The 16330-nt window shown below is 35.2% G+C and overlaps 1 protein-coding gene across 1 annotated transcript; it reads left to right on the top strand.

Moving 5' to 3' along the window:
- Positions 1–9250: 9250 nt before the first annotated feature.
- Positions 9251–10678, top strand: LOC109210527 (RING-H2 finger protein ATL2-like). Its single transcript, XM_019373951.1, has one exon. The coding sequence runs from the start codon at positions 9418–9420 to the stop codon at positions 10306–10308; it is 891 nt and encodes a 296-aa protein (XP_019229496.1). The 5' UTR covers positions 9251–9417; the 3' UTR covers positions 10309–10678.
- Positions 10679–16330: the final 5652 nt, after the last annotated feature.

The following is a 16330-nucleotide window of genomic DNA, read 5'->3' as shown; positions in this document are numbered from 1 at the left end:
CCGCGTCCGCAGACCAAGGAGTCTCTATCTTACTCTATCTTTAGCAGTTAGCCTCCCTTTCTTACTGTTGTTTAGATATTCTGGTGTTAGAGTGGTGTATACATTCTGTTAGCCTGTGTTTCCCGTGAGTTTCTGGGTTTTGGGATGTTGTTATAGATTTCCGTGATGTTGAGCTGTATATGTCGAGCGGCACTTATATACAGTCTTCCTTCTAGTTGTTCAATTTTAAGTTATTTATTTCCGCAAATTCAGTTGGTTTCCGCATTGTTAGGCTTACCTAGTCGTAGGGACTAGGTGCCGTCACGACATGTTCACGGAGGGCGAACTGGGATCGTGACAAGATAGAACAAACACGTCCAATGAAGGCACGTAAACTAAATTGGATATTTAGAGCTTTATCCGAAGAGTATGAAGTTGGAGGTAAATAGAAACTAAATTATTAAAGCATTACTTTTACAGCAATTTTCACTCTGAAAATATTCTATTTAAGTCATTTAAAGTATATCTCTATATATATTTAGGTCATACTGCTTACAACTTATCATTATCACAATTTCATAAGTTGAAACGGGTTTCTAAATGCATCTACTGTAATGCTAAAAGGTTTCAATATGAACCTCCGACATTTTGTTGTGATAATGGATATATCAAATTGGCAAGCACAGAAGCTCCACCGGAACTCTATGAATTGTTCGTGGGTGATACAGAAGAAGCTAGAGACTTCCGAAAAAATATTCGTGCATATAATAGCATATTTGCTTTTACATACTTCAGTGCGAAGTTTGATAAGGAACTAGCATCCTCAAGGAAAGGAGTGTACACGTTTAAGGCACAGGGTCAAATATATCACGATCTTCCATCATTGCTTCCCCATGATAATAACCCTTGTTATTTTCAGTTGTACTTTTTTGATACGGACAATGAGTTAGGCAATAGAATATCAAAGCTCCAACATGTTAACCTGTCTGACAACATCGTAATAAAAATGAAGAAGATAATGGATGGAAACCCATATGCACAATTTTTCCGCCAGCTAAAAGACCATTCCACATTTCAGAATTTGCAGCTTCGAATTGCTGCAAATGCCACTCTAGATCAACGAGTCTACAATACACCCTCTGTAGATCAAGTTGCAGCAATTTGGATAGATGGAAATAATCCAAATGTACCATTCGATCGTGAAATAATTGTTCATGAACATTCAGGGAATAGACATCGGGTAAAACACTATTATGGTTGTTATGATCCGCTGCAATATCCTTTGCTTTCACCAAGAGGAGAAGGAGGCTGGCATCAAGGAATAAGGAAACGAAAAACACAAGATCGCCGAGCAGCGCACCTCACCACAACTATGACCAATGACATTACGTCATTCATATTGGCAGATGCAATATTTGCCAACGAGGAGCAAGGTAATATTTTCAAATTATTGTAACATTGTAATTGCGTTTACATAAAGTGTAATCACTATAAATAATTTTTATAGATGTGGTCTGTGAAACAAAAGGCGTTGTTTCTTGTAGAGAGTATTATTGTTATAAATAACAAGTGCGGAAAGCAGATAGGTCTATATTACTGTTATGTGGAAGAATATTGCAGCAATTCGTGGTTGACATGTACATAAAACTAGAAACAACTAGGCTTGAGTATTTCAGAAAAGAACAATTAAATTTTAGAAGAGCGATTTATCAAGGTATAGTTGATAGTGTCATGGTTGGAGAAAACAGAGGAGATAAAATTGGTCAAAGAGTACTGCTTCCGGCATCTTTCATTGGAGGGCCACGGGATATGCGAAGGCGACATATGGACACAATGGCATTGGTTCAACATTTTGGAAGACCTGATCTATTCATAACAATGACATGTAATCCTGATTGGGCGGAAATCCAAGAACAGTTTGGAGAAGGGCAAACTGCTCAAGATAGGCTAGACTTGGTGACTAGAGTCTTCAGAACGAAATTGCAAGATCTAAAAGAACAAATTTTAAAAAAAAACAAGTATTTGGGATTATTGCAGCTCATGTTTTTGTTGTAGAATTCCAAAAAAGAGGACTACCTCACATTCATCTTTTGCTCATACTGAAAGACGACCACAAGATCAAATCAGCAGATCAATACGATAAGTTTATTTCAGCGGAACTTCCCGACAAAGCAGAATATCCACTCTTGCATGAATTAGTGGTCAAGCATATGATGCATGGTCCATGTGGGAACCACCGTCAGACGAGTCCATGCATGCAAGATGGCCATTGCAAGTATCATTATCCTCGCCCATTCAGCAATAAATCAATACAGGGGAAGGATGGACATCCTACTTACAAAAGAAGAAGGGATGGAAGATTTGAGACGGTCCGTGGAATGGAAATAAACAACCAATGGGTTGTACCTTATAACTCTTACTTGCTTACGAGATACAATTGTCACATAAATGTTGAAGTATGCTCGGGAGTAAAAGCAATAAAGTACCTTTATAAGTATATATATATATAAAGGTCATGATAGATGTGTAGTTTATATTCAGTCAGATGATGGGGAAAAAATAATTGATGAGATTCAAAATTATCAAGATGCGAGATGGGTCTCGCCACCTGAAGCATTATGGAGAATTTATGAATTCAACCTATCTGAAATGCAACCTGCAGTTTTTAATCTTCAATTACATCTCCCAGACAAACATTCAGGTATACAAAAAATTTATGATACACACTTATAGTTGCTGATATTGTTGCTTAAATTTAAAAATATGAAATATTAACTATTCACCAACCTCAGTATTTTATTGGAAAAATCGCAATTTGCAAAATGTGATCGCATGGGACAACGTCAAGCATACCATGCTTACTGAGTATTTCAGAATGTGCTCCATTGATAGTGAAGCACGAACCTACCTTTACAAGAAATTTCCCGAGCATTATGTTTGGAATGCCCAGCCTAAGATTTGGACAAAAAGAAAAACAAGATCGGTAATTGGTCGAATTGCAACAGGTACAATATATACTATTAATCTTTATATTTGCACCCATTTTCTTTATTTAAGTATATTATTAACATATACCAATACTGTAGCTAATCCTAGAGAGGGGGAAAGATATTATGAGCGACTATTACTCAACCATGTGAGAGGCTCATTTTCATTCAAAGACTTGCTCACTGTGAATGGAAGACATTGTGAAACTTTTAAAGAAGCTGCTAAAGAAAGGTGGTTATTAGAATCAGATAACAGCATATCAGAATGTTTGCGTGAGGCTGCAATTTTTCAAATGCCGTCAGCTCTTCATAGTTTGTTTGCAATAATTCTGGTTCACTGTAACCCTATTGATGTTAGAACACTTTGGAAAACTTATTTTGAGGATATGTCAGAGGACTTCAGAAGGATACATTACAACTTACCCACAACTCACCAACAATGTACATTGAAGAGCATTAATTATTATTTGGAGAGTATGGGCAAGAGCATAGACAAATTTGACCTCCCTAAACTTGAACACCAATTGGCTGAAGTTTCTACACCGGAATGTAGAGAAATAATTGAAGAAATGTCTGTATCAATACCTAAAGAAGATTTTGAAGCACAATCAAAATTAAATCATGAACAAGAGCAGGCTTTCAAAATAATTTTGCAAAAGGTCAATTGTGGAAGAGCTGGATTATTCTTTGTCGATGGACCTGGGGGAACAGGAAAAATATTTTTATATCGAGTGTTGCTTGCAAATATTCGCTCAAGGGGAATGATAGCATTGGCAACGGCAACCAGTGGAGTAGCCGCTTCAATTTTGCCCGGAGGTCGTACAGCTCACTCTAGATTTGACATTCCCCTTCAAACGAATGACTCGACCATGACAAATATGTCAAAACAAAGTGGTGCTGCCAAATTGATCAAAAAGGCAAAATTAGTAATATGGGATGAAGCGCATATGGCCAGGTGACAAACAACTGAAACAGTTGATAGGAGCTTTAGAGATATAATGGACATCGATAAACCTTTTGGTGGAAAAGTAATCGTCTTTGGAGGAGATTTTCGTCAGGTATTACCAGTAGTTCCAAAGTCTACAAGAGCAGAAACTGTCAACGCAAGCTTAGCAAAGTCATACCTCTGGACTTTGATGGAAAAAATCCGTTTTACCATAAATATGAGGGCAAGAACAGACCCAACTTTCAGCGACTTCTTACTTCGTGTTGGCAACGGAGAAGAAGCGACAATAAGAGATAATTTGATCCTTCTTCCAGCAACTGACTGTTAAGTATAGTACTGATGATACAGCTGTTGATTGCTTGATAAAAGAAATATTTCCGTTACTACAGGAAAATGCAAGCTCTGCACAATATGTAATAGAGCGGGCTATCTTAGCAAGCCGAAATGAGTATGTTGATAAAACTAAATGAGAGATTGATAACCACATTTCCAGGTGAAAGCAAAACTTTTATAAGTTTTGACTCTACAGAAGATGACACCAATAACTACTACCAGGAAGAATATCTAAATACTCTGACACCAAATGGTCTCCCTCCACACAGGTTAAATGACAAATACTATATGTATATACACATTCAATTTTTCCACTCATATCTCACTTGTGCTTGCATATACATACATATTTCAGAAAGAAAATTAATATTAAGTTTTTCATTTTGTACAGGTTAGTTTTGAAGAAGAATGCACCAATCATGTTACTCGAGAATTTAGACCCTTCAAATAGATTATGCAACGGCACAAGAATGATATGTAGAGGCTTTAACAATAATGTCTTACATGCTGAAATAATGATTGGACATTGTGCAAATAAGTATGTATTTCTTCCCAGAATTCAACTTTCGCCCCCTGAAAATGAAGGATATCCTTTCAAATTCATTCGGAAGCAATTTCCAGTACGTCTTTGCTTTTCCATGACAATAAATAAAGCACAAGGCCAAAGAATTCTCCACGTTGGCTTGTATTTTCCACAACATATTTTCTCTCATGGACAATTGTATGTCGCACTTTCAAGAGGGATATCAATATCCGCAATAAGAGTTTTGGTCATGACAGAGCAACCGAAACGTAGAAGTGGAACATACACCAAAAACATCGTCTATAAGAAAGTATTAGGTAAGATAGTTATTTGTACCTACTAACATCAAAATATAGATACTACAAATATACCAATCCTAACAAATTTTATCTGTTCAATTTTGCAGGTTCAGAAAATATATAATAGGCAGACTTTTACTCCTTGTAAACTTAAATTTTATAAATTACATTTTCTTTTACTAATAACAATGTAATTTAAATATGATTTATACAATATGTACAACTTACATGAAATACACATGCAACGCACGTGTCAAGGACTAGTACTTAAATATATGTATGTGCACCCAAGCTCAAAGTCTCATAAGATACGATAGTTATTGGGTGCACCTCACTAAGTGAGGTTTTGAGTTCAAACTTTATATCATTCTCGGTGTTATTTTTCTATGCCATTAGGCACCCAAGGGAGTGTTAGGTGTTTGTCCAGATTTTCTTGTTATAATTTGTTTTCCTATATCTTGAAGGAAAGGGCAACATATTTACCATATTTGGTTTTCTTATTCATAGAAGGAAACATAAATCTCCCATATTTGGCTAGTCCCTTTTCTTGTAGGAAAAGGTTTGGAGTTATATAAATTGAGGATCTTTCTTTCTCATTCAGCAACATCCACAATGTAGCCATAAGGGGTTTGAGAGTCATGTTCAGGAGGAGAACTTTGTTTACCCTAAAATCCGAGTAATAATTAAACTTGTTTCGTGGTTTTAAAGATATGTGTTAATCCAATACCAATCGATAAACAAGGAATCAGATGTATAAATTAAAGAGTAAAGTAAATCAAATCGGTGCGCAAACAAGTCTCGGCCTCGAGCTAAGGCAGCCTCGAGGTGGGTTAGTAAGAACAATAAAATAATACGGCAATCCTTATCAACAATAAGCAAGAAAGTGATGTATGTATATTCTCTTGTCAATGATTGATGATGTTACAAATGAATGGGCTCCCCTTTATATAATAGGGGAGTCCTAAATAAGGTACATTTCCATTTTTAGTAGGGAATCTTATTGGACAGCTGTCTAACCGCCTAGTACAAATCCGTTCCGGAATTTACGCCGTGATCTTAGGGCCATTGCGGGAATCTCGCTATTTCTGTTATAAAACCATAACGGTATTATCTTGAGGTTGGTCATACTTGGCCTTGGTGTTCATCGAGCACTTCGATCTTCGAATCTTGTACTCCGCCATCGGGCTCGAGCCTGGTCCTTTTTGAACTTACTCTCGAAGCGATCCCTCGATCCCACGAAATCGGGCACACCTGATTTCGACCGTATACGAACTTCACAGGACAAGTGTTAGTGTGTCACTTGTGTTTGCCTCTTTGTGAGGTTGTTCTCTCAATATTTTGTACTCTCTTTTATATAGTGGATTACTCATATCCATCTGTGGGCGTAGGTCAATTGACCGAACCACGTTAAATGTTTGTACCTTTTGGTATTTCTCTTTTGTTATCTGATTTATCATCGTTCAATGTTGCTTTAATAGCTTCCGCATGACACCTGATTTTTTTCGATCCTAACAGGGAGATGGGCATGTTTGATGTCAATTTTTGCGCATTAATTAAAAAAAAATTCTTTCTTTATTTGGTTTATTTTTTCAAAATTTTCAAACATGGAAATTCCTATTCTTTTTGTCACCATAAAATCTTATATGATTAAACGAAATATGTATATTGAAATGAGTAGCAGTTTATGATGTAGTATATAGTCAATGAGTTCAACTGATTCCAACATTTTCGATATGTGTATAGATAGAGATGTAAGAACATCACTATTTAAAAAAAAAAATTAAACTTATAATTTCAAAAATATAATGGGTGCAATAGTAAAAATGAAAGATTTTTTTTAATTAAAGGTTAAACCTATAAAATTTATATTTCGAATTCACCTTTTCGTACTAGTACACTCTATCTATATTATATTAAAAGCACGAAAGCCCTTAGTGAAATGTCGTTCGCCCTTTTTACCCTTTTAAAATAGAGTTCACATTGGACAAAATAATCATTCAATTAATTTTTCTAATGTATAGGAATAACATTTAATTAATTTTCTACTATTCAGAAATAGTTATTTAATTATTTTCCTTATAACTATTTTTTTAAAATCATTCTTTATTTGAACTAAATAAGAAGTTTTAATATTTTAAATTATAAGGACTTTACAATTCGTTACAAAGAGAAGAAAAAGTTAAATAGTCCCAACTCATCAACTAAGCCATAAAATAATCTATATACTAACTATTAAAAGTATAAGGGAAGTTTCGTTTCCTACGAGGAAACTCCAGAACAATTTTTGTATTCTTTGTCCTTTGTATTTTAATCAAAACTTTAAACATTAAATATTTATTTAAAAGTTTGTTTATTAAATTATATTTTTTTTTCTATTTTTAAAATTTAGTATCTGTCATTAATTCTTGGAATAGTAATCATTGCTGAAAAAAGATAGTAATCATATAAGAAATTGATAATCATTATAGAAAGTAAACTGTGAAAATCTAGGAATATCAATAAAATAAAATAAAAATTTATTTGACTATTAGTTTCAAGAGTTGTCAAAGAGGACATAAGAAACCAAAAATAGAGATATTGCATTTACTTATACTGCCACATCAGATTATGAGTAAGTTAAAGGCAACAAAAGCTTTACTAAGGTAAGTTACCAATACTGATAATAATAAATATGAATATATTTGGACAAAAAAAAACTAATATATTAATCATGACCACAAAGAAGAAGAAAAAAGAATTTATTACATCAAAAATATTATTTATAATTTTTTGTGGTTAAGGTAGAATCAAATAGTTTGTTATATACATATCGATTATGAAGAAAAATGCAAAATCATATTATTTGAGAAATTTTGTACTTTAAGGTAAATTTTCATGCTTTTTTCTCAATGCATTTACTCAAAAAAAAAAATAGTAGTGGGATGAACCAAATGAAAAAATTAATAGCTCAAAATGCCAATTAAAGTCACACGACCTTTGTACTCTTCAATCATATAATATTATGTGTGAAAAATATGAATTCATCCTAATATATATTATTAGTATAACTTCTCCAATTTTTGAGCATAAACAAACTTTTTAATTAAACATCATATTTTAAAAATTCGTATAATAAGACACTTAACGTAATACATCAAGTTCGAATACCTAATTTTAGAGTAAATGAAGAGATTATTGTTACATCTTTTGTAAATTAATTTTTTTTTTTTTACATCAAGTATATTCTGTTAATTAATCTAAGAGAAAGGATAATCGCACAACTTGGGTAAGTTGGAGGCAAATCCAAAAATCACAAGGAATTGAATTCTCTGACTCTAGGCTTTCTGCCGCTACTCTCCATCTTCATGCTAAAGTAAAACCTTACAAAAAGAAAAACGAATATTAATCAAGCTTTTAATAGAAACCTACTTCAATTAGGACTTTTTCATAACCATCTGAGTTTGATAAGCTTGAATTGTCCTCAAACTCAATAATTTCTCTTACGGGCTTGCAATATTCGAGGTTGTCTTTTCAAATTGTTTGTTAGAGAAACGTAAAGGTTATAAAAGAATTGAAATATTGTCTTTTCAAATTGTTTGTTAGAGAAACGTAAAGGTTATAAAAGAATTGAAATATTGTTGTGAGTCACATGGATGTACATCAACACCTTGTGCTTCTCTCTAAAGATTTATTCAGCTCATATGGAAACGTTATAAATATGACATTTGATGATTTAAATATGGCGTAATTTCTCCTTTTATCGAATTAACTAAATAGAACCGCCATACATTATTTCAGGAACTTATACTATATTATAATTTATATTTAATAATTAAAATATATTATTTAATGATATTTAGGTAATTTTTAAAATTTTGTATCCAGCGATATTAGGGTACACGTGCAACGCGACTAAGTCTTCCCAAAAAATAAAAATCGGCCTCTACTTAAGTCCTTGTCATAAATGAAAATACATTTATGGAAACACCATAAAGCTCTTTGAATTAAGTAACGCAACTTTAAACAGACACCTTAATTCAACGAACCTAACAAAACTTTTCCATTTTATTTTAAGTCTAATTAACTAACATTCCACTGTGTTCACGCGGGAAGATCCAAGGCATTTCAGTCATTTCCCCAATCCCGCGTCAACAATGGCGTCTTATAGATTTCCAATATCAAATTATTCTACAACTCTCACTACTAAAACCACCTTACCTAAAATCTTCCTTTTCCACCGAAACCAACAAGAACTTTCCTCGTTCCTTCTTCCTCTTTATATATACTCACCTTACCCCCTATCTCTTCGTTCTAATTTCCATAAACCCATTTCTCTGTGGACTATCTTTTTCCACATATTTAATTTCTACAATGGATAACGATAACCCAAGTATTCACGATCCGTTAATTGATTCATCCTCCAAAGGCTATGCATTAAGTGGAAAAATAATGCTGAGCGCTATTGTTATCTTATTCGCCGTTGTTGTTTTTATGGTGGGTCTTCATCTTTATGCTCGTTGGTACCTTCTCCGTCTGCGCCGCCGTGAAATCCTCCGCCGCCGTAGAATCCACCATCGCCGCACCCATATAGTGTTCTACGTTGATAATCCTACTTCTGGTTTATCTGATGCGAACCGGGGTTTAGAACCGTCAGTTCTTAACTCGCTACCGGCTTTTGTTTATTCATCGAAGACTCACACTGAACCGCTGGAATGTGCCGTTTGTTTATCGGAATTTGAGGAGAATGAAAATGGCCGTGTTTTGCCCAAGTGTAATCACTCTTTTCATTTGGAGTGTATTGATATGTGGTTTCATTCTCATTCCACTTGCCCTCTTTGTCGGTCTCCGGTGGAACCGGACGAGAACCGGACTGAGGTAGCGGTGACGGTGAATGAAGCGTCTGAACCGGGTTCGAGTTCCGGTTTCTGCAACATGTGTCAGCACCAGGAGGGGGAGAATAGTAGTGTGAGTACGACGTCGTTAGGTGGGCGAAGAAAAGGATTGGATCTAACAGAAGTGAGAATAGAGGTACCGAGAAACGAATTGGAAGACGAGTTGGAAATGGGACTCAGACTGAGTTCACCGGCGAGTCAATCGAGGTCACCGGCGTCTCGATTATTATCTTTGAAAAGAATACTAAGTATGAACAGGAAAACGCCCACCGGAGCTAGCCATTCACCTCGGGCCGGAACGAGTTGCGCCGCCGAGTTGGATTTAGAAAGCGGTGGAACTCAGTTACAAACTCGGGCACAGACACCGTAATAGAGGAATATAAAAAATGTCACGCTGATGGCGTGGGAAGAAAAAAGACAGGAAGACAAGAATGACGGACTGTCAGAAAACGCAAACGAATGTCCTATTACACGTGGCAATCTGATGTGGCACCTGATGTCGACGTGGCATGTGCTGAAATGGAGGGATGCCCTTTTTTACGCAGTCATAGCGGACTTGGGCCTTGAAATTGGGGGATTATTTGACTTGTAGATATGTGTAGGGTTAGAGATGTGCTACTTGTAAAGTATGACGTGCAAGAGTCAAATTACAAATGTGTTTATTGCTAAATTCGTTGAATTCTTTTTCTTTTTTTTTTCTTATTTGAAACTTTATGCTACATTCCAAATTACCTTCTTTATTGGAGTTGTTCAAGGTGAAAATATCTATTGATGTTCGGTTTAGGTATCAAATTAGATAAACACACTATATTTAGTTAGCTATGACAAAAAGATTTAAAAAAGAAAAGGAAGTATACGTAGATGACATGTTATGTTTTTCTTGGTTTAATGCAATATCAAATGTGAATAAAAAGCCGAATGCTACTAAGCATCTCTTTAAAAGTCTTTATTTTATTTTTTTGGCTTATTACTTCTTAATATAAAGAGGTGCGGAGGTGCGGGAGGTTGACAATGGTGGATCTATGAAGAGGCAGAGGTAGATCAAAAAAGTATTGAGGAGAGGTGATTAAATAGGACATAATGCATCTTCAATTCATCGAGAACATGCCCCTAAATAAGAGGATATTGAGGTCGTGAATTAGGATAGAAGTTAGTAGGTAGTCGAGCGTCGTCTCGCTTTTCTATGGGAGACACTTGGTGGTAGTTTGGAGCTTTTTATCTTCTTCGTCTTCTTTCATACCAGTTAGTACTACATGTTGTTTCTTGTATTTCGATTATCTTATTATTTTACTGTTGTTAATGCCTCTTTTTTCAAATACTTTGTATTTCTTTCCTTACTAAATTTTCATGGCTTCTTTCACAACCGGTTTTCTTTTTTAAAACGTCTTTGAAATGCTTTCCTTCAGTTGAGGATCTATGGCAAAAAGTTTCTTTACCTTCACAAAGTAGGGGTAAGATATGAGTATACACTATCCTCCCAACCTCACTTGTAGAATTATATTGGGTATGTTATTTGTATGGGTCAAAATCCGACCCCACGATAATTAACGGAGTTAATCTCGTCCTGAGCTAATACATAATTAATAAAGTGGTATGGCCACTTTATTCGTAACAGGACTCGACTATGGTCCGATTTAATCTACGAGGGTACGGCCCAGTCATTCCCCCATGGGGACGGAACTTCAGCATGGCCACGGCCATTTATTGCCAGCTCACAAAGCTCACATCTATAAATACGAAGAGCAGTAGCCCTAGAAAAGGGGGGCTTCTTGACCACTAGTGAGAGGNCACCCTGTTCCCGCAATCGGGCCATCCCGATTTCCCCCATCAACGGGGCTTCATCCACCGGTTCCTCTCCACCGTCGACGGTGAAATCGATTGCCGGACCTCCGGGCCGAGGAACCACCTCGTCAACCGACGGGATTTCGCCGGACTCCATCTGTTCTGCACCTCCAATTGTCGGAGATGGTCCTTCAACTACCGGAAAATCTACCGGAGGAGCACCGTGAGAAGAACTGACTGCCATTGTTGATCTACTGAAGACAAATGTTGTCACAATCAAAGGAAAGAAAAGAGAAGATGAATTAGCAAAACGAAAAAGTTTCCTCAGAATCTCTCTCTCAGATGAACAATGAAAATATGAGGAATAAATGCCTCAACCCACCTTTATAGGCAACATAAATGGCTTTTGCGAAGCCCAATGGCCATCATTAACTGCACGACCAACCGTAAAACGGTTCGGTTCTGTCGTAACAAGCGTCATTATGACGAGCTCCATAAAGCGGCTTCTCAGCCATCCGCCAGCATACCGCTGTCAGAACAATCGCTACGACCTGTGAACACTGAAAGAATGTGCCGTACGCCGCTAAAATTTTGGACGACCAAATACGTACTCGGCGCATATTCATTCCCCACGGCCATCTCCAATATATAAAAGGCTACGGCCGTCCTCAATATGCAAATGGCTACGGCCATCTCCAATATAGGCTACGGCCAACCTCAACATATGAAAGGCTACGACCATCTCTAATGTATAAAAGGCTCTCCAATGTACGAAGGGCTACGGTCAGCGCCAACGTGTAAACGGCTAAGGCCACCGCCGCCAATAAGACGACCCCCCCTTATTCGAGTTGTTTTCAAATCACAATCGACAAAGTCCGCTCATCGAGCTCGGCCGAGGCCCGACCTCAATAAGCGGAGGGACTAACTGTATGGGTCAAAATCCGACCCCACGATAATTAACGGAGTTAATCTCGTCCTGAGCTAATACATAATTAATAAAGTGGTATGGCCACTTTATTCGTAACAGGACTCGACTCTGGTCCGATTTAATCTACGAGGGTACGGCCCAGTCATTCCCCCATGGGGACGGAACTTCAGCATGGCCACGGCCATTTATTGCCAGCTCACAAAGCTCACATCTATAAATACGAAGAGCAGTAGCCCTAGAAAAGGGGGGCTTCTTGACCACTAGTGAGAGGAGAGAGGAGAGAGAAACGAGAAAATATACCCCTCTTATGGGAAGAGAAAAACACCATTGTAAGGCTCTGAACCTCTTCATGGAGAGGCAGACCAAACAAATATTATCAATAAAGGTTTCTAATGCTTCTCCCCCTAATTCTGAGTTCTTAATTTAGTTTCTTTCATTTGGTCCAACGGATTATTACGATTTGCTATGATTATCCCGGGATTAATTTATATTGTTTAGTACTCGTAAGATGTGTAACATTTTTTGAGCAAACATTATTGTTATAGTACTTTTTAATAACTCGGAGTACCTATGCTTGTTTCACGTAATTGATTAAAGGGTCTGTTAGATTTATAGGCAAATATATTAATTATTGACAGGATGGTTGAGCTTCTAGTTTTTGTATTGAAGATCTATGCTCGTTAGGGACATCCTAAGTACGAGAGTTATAATCAAATGTTAATGCGAAAAAAGAAACCGATTTGTTAGTACCTAATACTAGCATCAAAAAAGAAACTGGAGAAGAAAAAAAATTAAACGTGACCTGACGTGGGAAGAACTCCTTAATAAATTTAAATTCCTAAAGCTAATAAATAATTTGTCACTTGTTTATGCTTGAAAGTTTCTATCATGTCCAATAATTGTGTGTCGACTTAGAAACATTTACCTAATTAGAGTGTAAGTGAAATTTTCAACTAATCCAGTCGGAACTTTGTACATAGGAAGTTCATTAGTATACTATATTGCAAATTACTTGCTTCACTTTAAACTGGATTTTATTAATTTAGTGTATTGCGAAATACTTACTCCATTTGGACTAAAACTTTAGACTAACTACTCGTCAATATTTCATGCTTTAGATCTTCTTTTATCTAATTTAAGATACATTTCGATTTGTTTTTAACTAAGTTTTCTGGCATTTATATGGAGGATAACTTACTCAGATAGTCACTGAACTATGTGAAATTATGGAGTAAAGTCACTTTTCTTTCATTAGTAACAAGAAAGTCAGTCAACTATCTGTATTGCACTATGATAAATTGATAATCACTCGACTAGATTTATTGATTTTTCCAGTGAAAAGTGTTGACTTGGCAGTCCACATAGACGTTTGGACCATATAGAATAATTAACACCCCAACAATTCGTATAAACCCAATCATACACCCGATCCGAACCGTTTATAAAGATAAAAATTCACCTAAAAGTCTTACAACGCTTTTTTTTATAAACGGGTCACATTGAAACGGATTGGGTTTATGGGTGGATTTTTATATTTTATTTTGGTGTTGATTATTTTATGTAGTCCAAAAGTACATGTCGACTGCCAAGTCAGTATTTTCTATCGAAAAAATTAATAAATCTGATTGAGAGATTATAGAGTGCAACAGAAATAATTGAGTGATTTTTTTATTATAAATGAAAGAAAAGTCATTTACTCAATAATTTCACATGTTCGGTAAATGTCTGAGTAATGAACTCGAGGATAAGCATCGACGTGTTATACTTTCTGTTTCACTTTTCATCACCAAATGCGGCACTAAAAAAGAAGGAATTTTTATATTTTTATACACTATATGAAACTATATTACCCTCCCTACTTAAGTTTTATTATAATTATATTTTATATACCCAATTACCATTTATTTATATTTTAAGAGAATTAATGATAATAATTAGTGTCCTAAAATTACTCTAACATATCTTCCACTCACCCACGTTTCTCTCTCCACATCTCACCCCCTCCCCCACGTATCTTGTACAAGAGAGCATCAATTCCACCATTGACTACCATTAAAAAGCTTTGAAGCTTTTGAATTCGAATTTGGGCTTTCAAAAAACATTGTTTGTTTGAATTGGATGTTGTTGCAAAGAATTTAGAATTCTCTCTGCGTCTCTCTCTATCTCTCAATCCCAAATTTCAGTAATGTAAAGCAAAGGAAAAGAGAGCAGCAATTCCACCATTGACAGCCATTAAAAAGCTTTGAAGTTTTGAATTCGAATTTGAATTTTCAAAAATTATTATTTGCTTGGATTGGGTGTTATTGCAAATAATTGGGAATATTATTTGGAGTTTATATCTCAATTTTGAGGGGTTTTGGTGAAGATTAGACTTGGTTTTGGCTGAATTTCAGATTGAAACTCGAAGAAGAAAAAGAAGAAGAAGAAGAAGAAGAAGAAGAAGACGACGACGACATGATATATATTATACTGCAGATTTTTTGGAAAAATTGTAATATGTTGTTTATATATTTTTCTTTTTTACATTTAACTATTGTATGAAAGTTGAACAACATTGTACAAAAATTATATTTAAGTTGTATGATATTGTAGTTGTATATTACTGAGTAGAAATAATGTATGAGAATTGTAGATAAGTTGTATAATATATAATTAGTTGTATGAAATTTATTTTTACTATGATTAAATCAGATACAAAATATACAAAAGACATATTGTATAAAACTTGTATTTAAGTTGTATGTTATTGTAGTTGTATTTAAGTGGGTAGAAATAATGTGTGAAAGTTGTAGATAAATTGTATAATATATAATTAGTTGTATGAAATTTGTTTTTACTATGTATAAATTAGATACAAAATATACAAAAGACATATTGTATAAAATTGTATAAAAATTGTTTAGTTGTATCGAAGTTCGTTTAGAACATAATAGAAAGAACGCATAGTGCCTTGCACCTTAATTCCAAACTCTCACAGCTACTACCATTACATGTTCTGGATTTCTTTTTCCTTAGAACTGGTAACTGATACTCCTATATTAAACTAGCATAACGCAAAACTTATACGATGATAAAAGGATGGCGAGACTACTTCTTCACAGCACAATAATATTGGCATTGGATTACAGGCAACTCAATATTAAAAATTTCTGAGGATAATCGACGTTTAAACCTGATAACATAGGCTAGCCTACAACTTTAACCAAAAAGGAAAGCAAGTGATAAAAGGTACTCCATCCGTTTCATATTAAATGAGTTACTTTCCTTTTTAGTCTGTTCCAAAATAAATGACACATTTCTAAATTTGAAAATAATTCAACTTTAAACTCTTCATTTTACCCTTTTTGCCCTTAATGAGAAGCTTTTATAGCCACACAAATGGCATGGCCCCATAAACCTTTTACCCATTAAACTTTTAAGACCACAACTTTCAAAAGTCTTCTTCTTTTTTCTTAAACTCTGTGCCGAGTCAAACTACCTCAAACAATATGAAACGGAAGGAGTACTAATTAATGATGGTACTCAGAGAGTTTAGAAAGCAAAAAAGAAAAGAAAAAAAAGGAAAAGGGACTAAAGCATGGAGTTCATATACTTCTGCATATTCATTCCTGCACTTATGCAAAATTTGACAAAAATTTAGCCATTTCAATAGTTTTGCTTGACCTTATAAAAGAAAAATAAA

This window comes from Nicotiana attenuata, unplaced genomic scaffold (genome assembly GCF_001879085.1).
Source record: "Nicotiana attenuata strain UT unplaced genomic scaffold, NIATTr2, whole genome shotgun sequence".
NCBI lineage: Eukaryota > Viridiplantae > Streptophyta > Magnoliopsida > Solanales > Solanaceae > Nicotiana > Nicotiana attenuata.
This window is presented reverse-complemented; position numbering and strand designations above follow the sequence as displayed.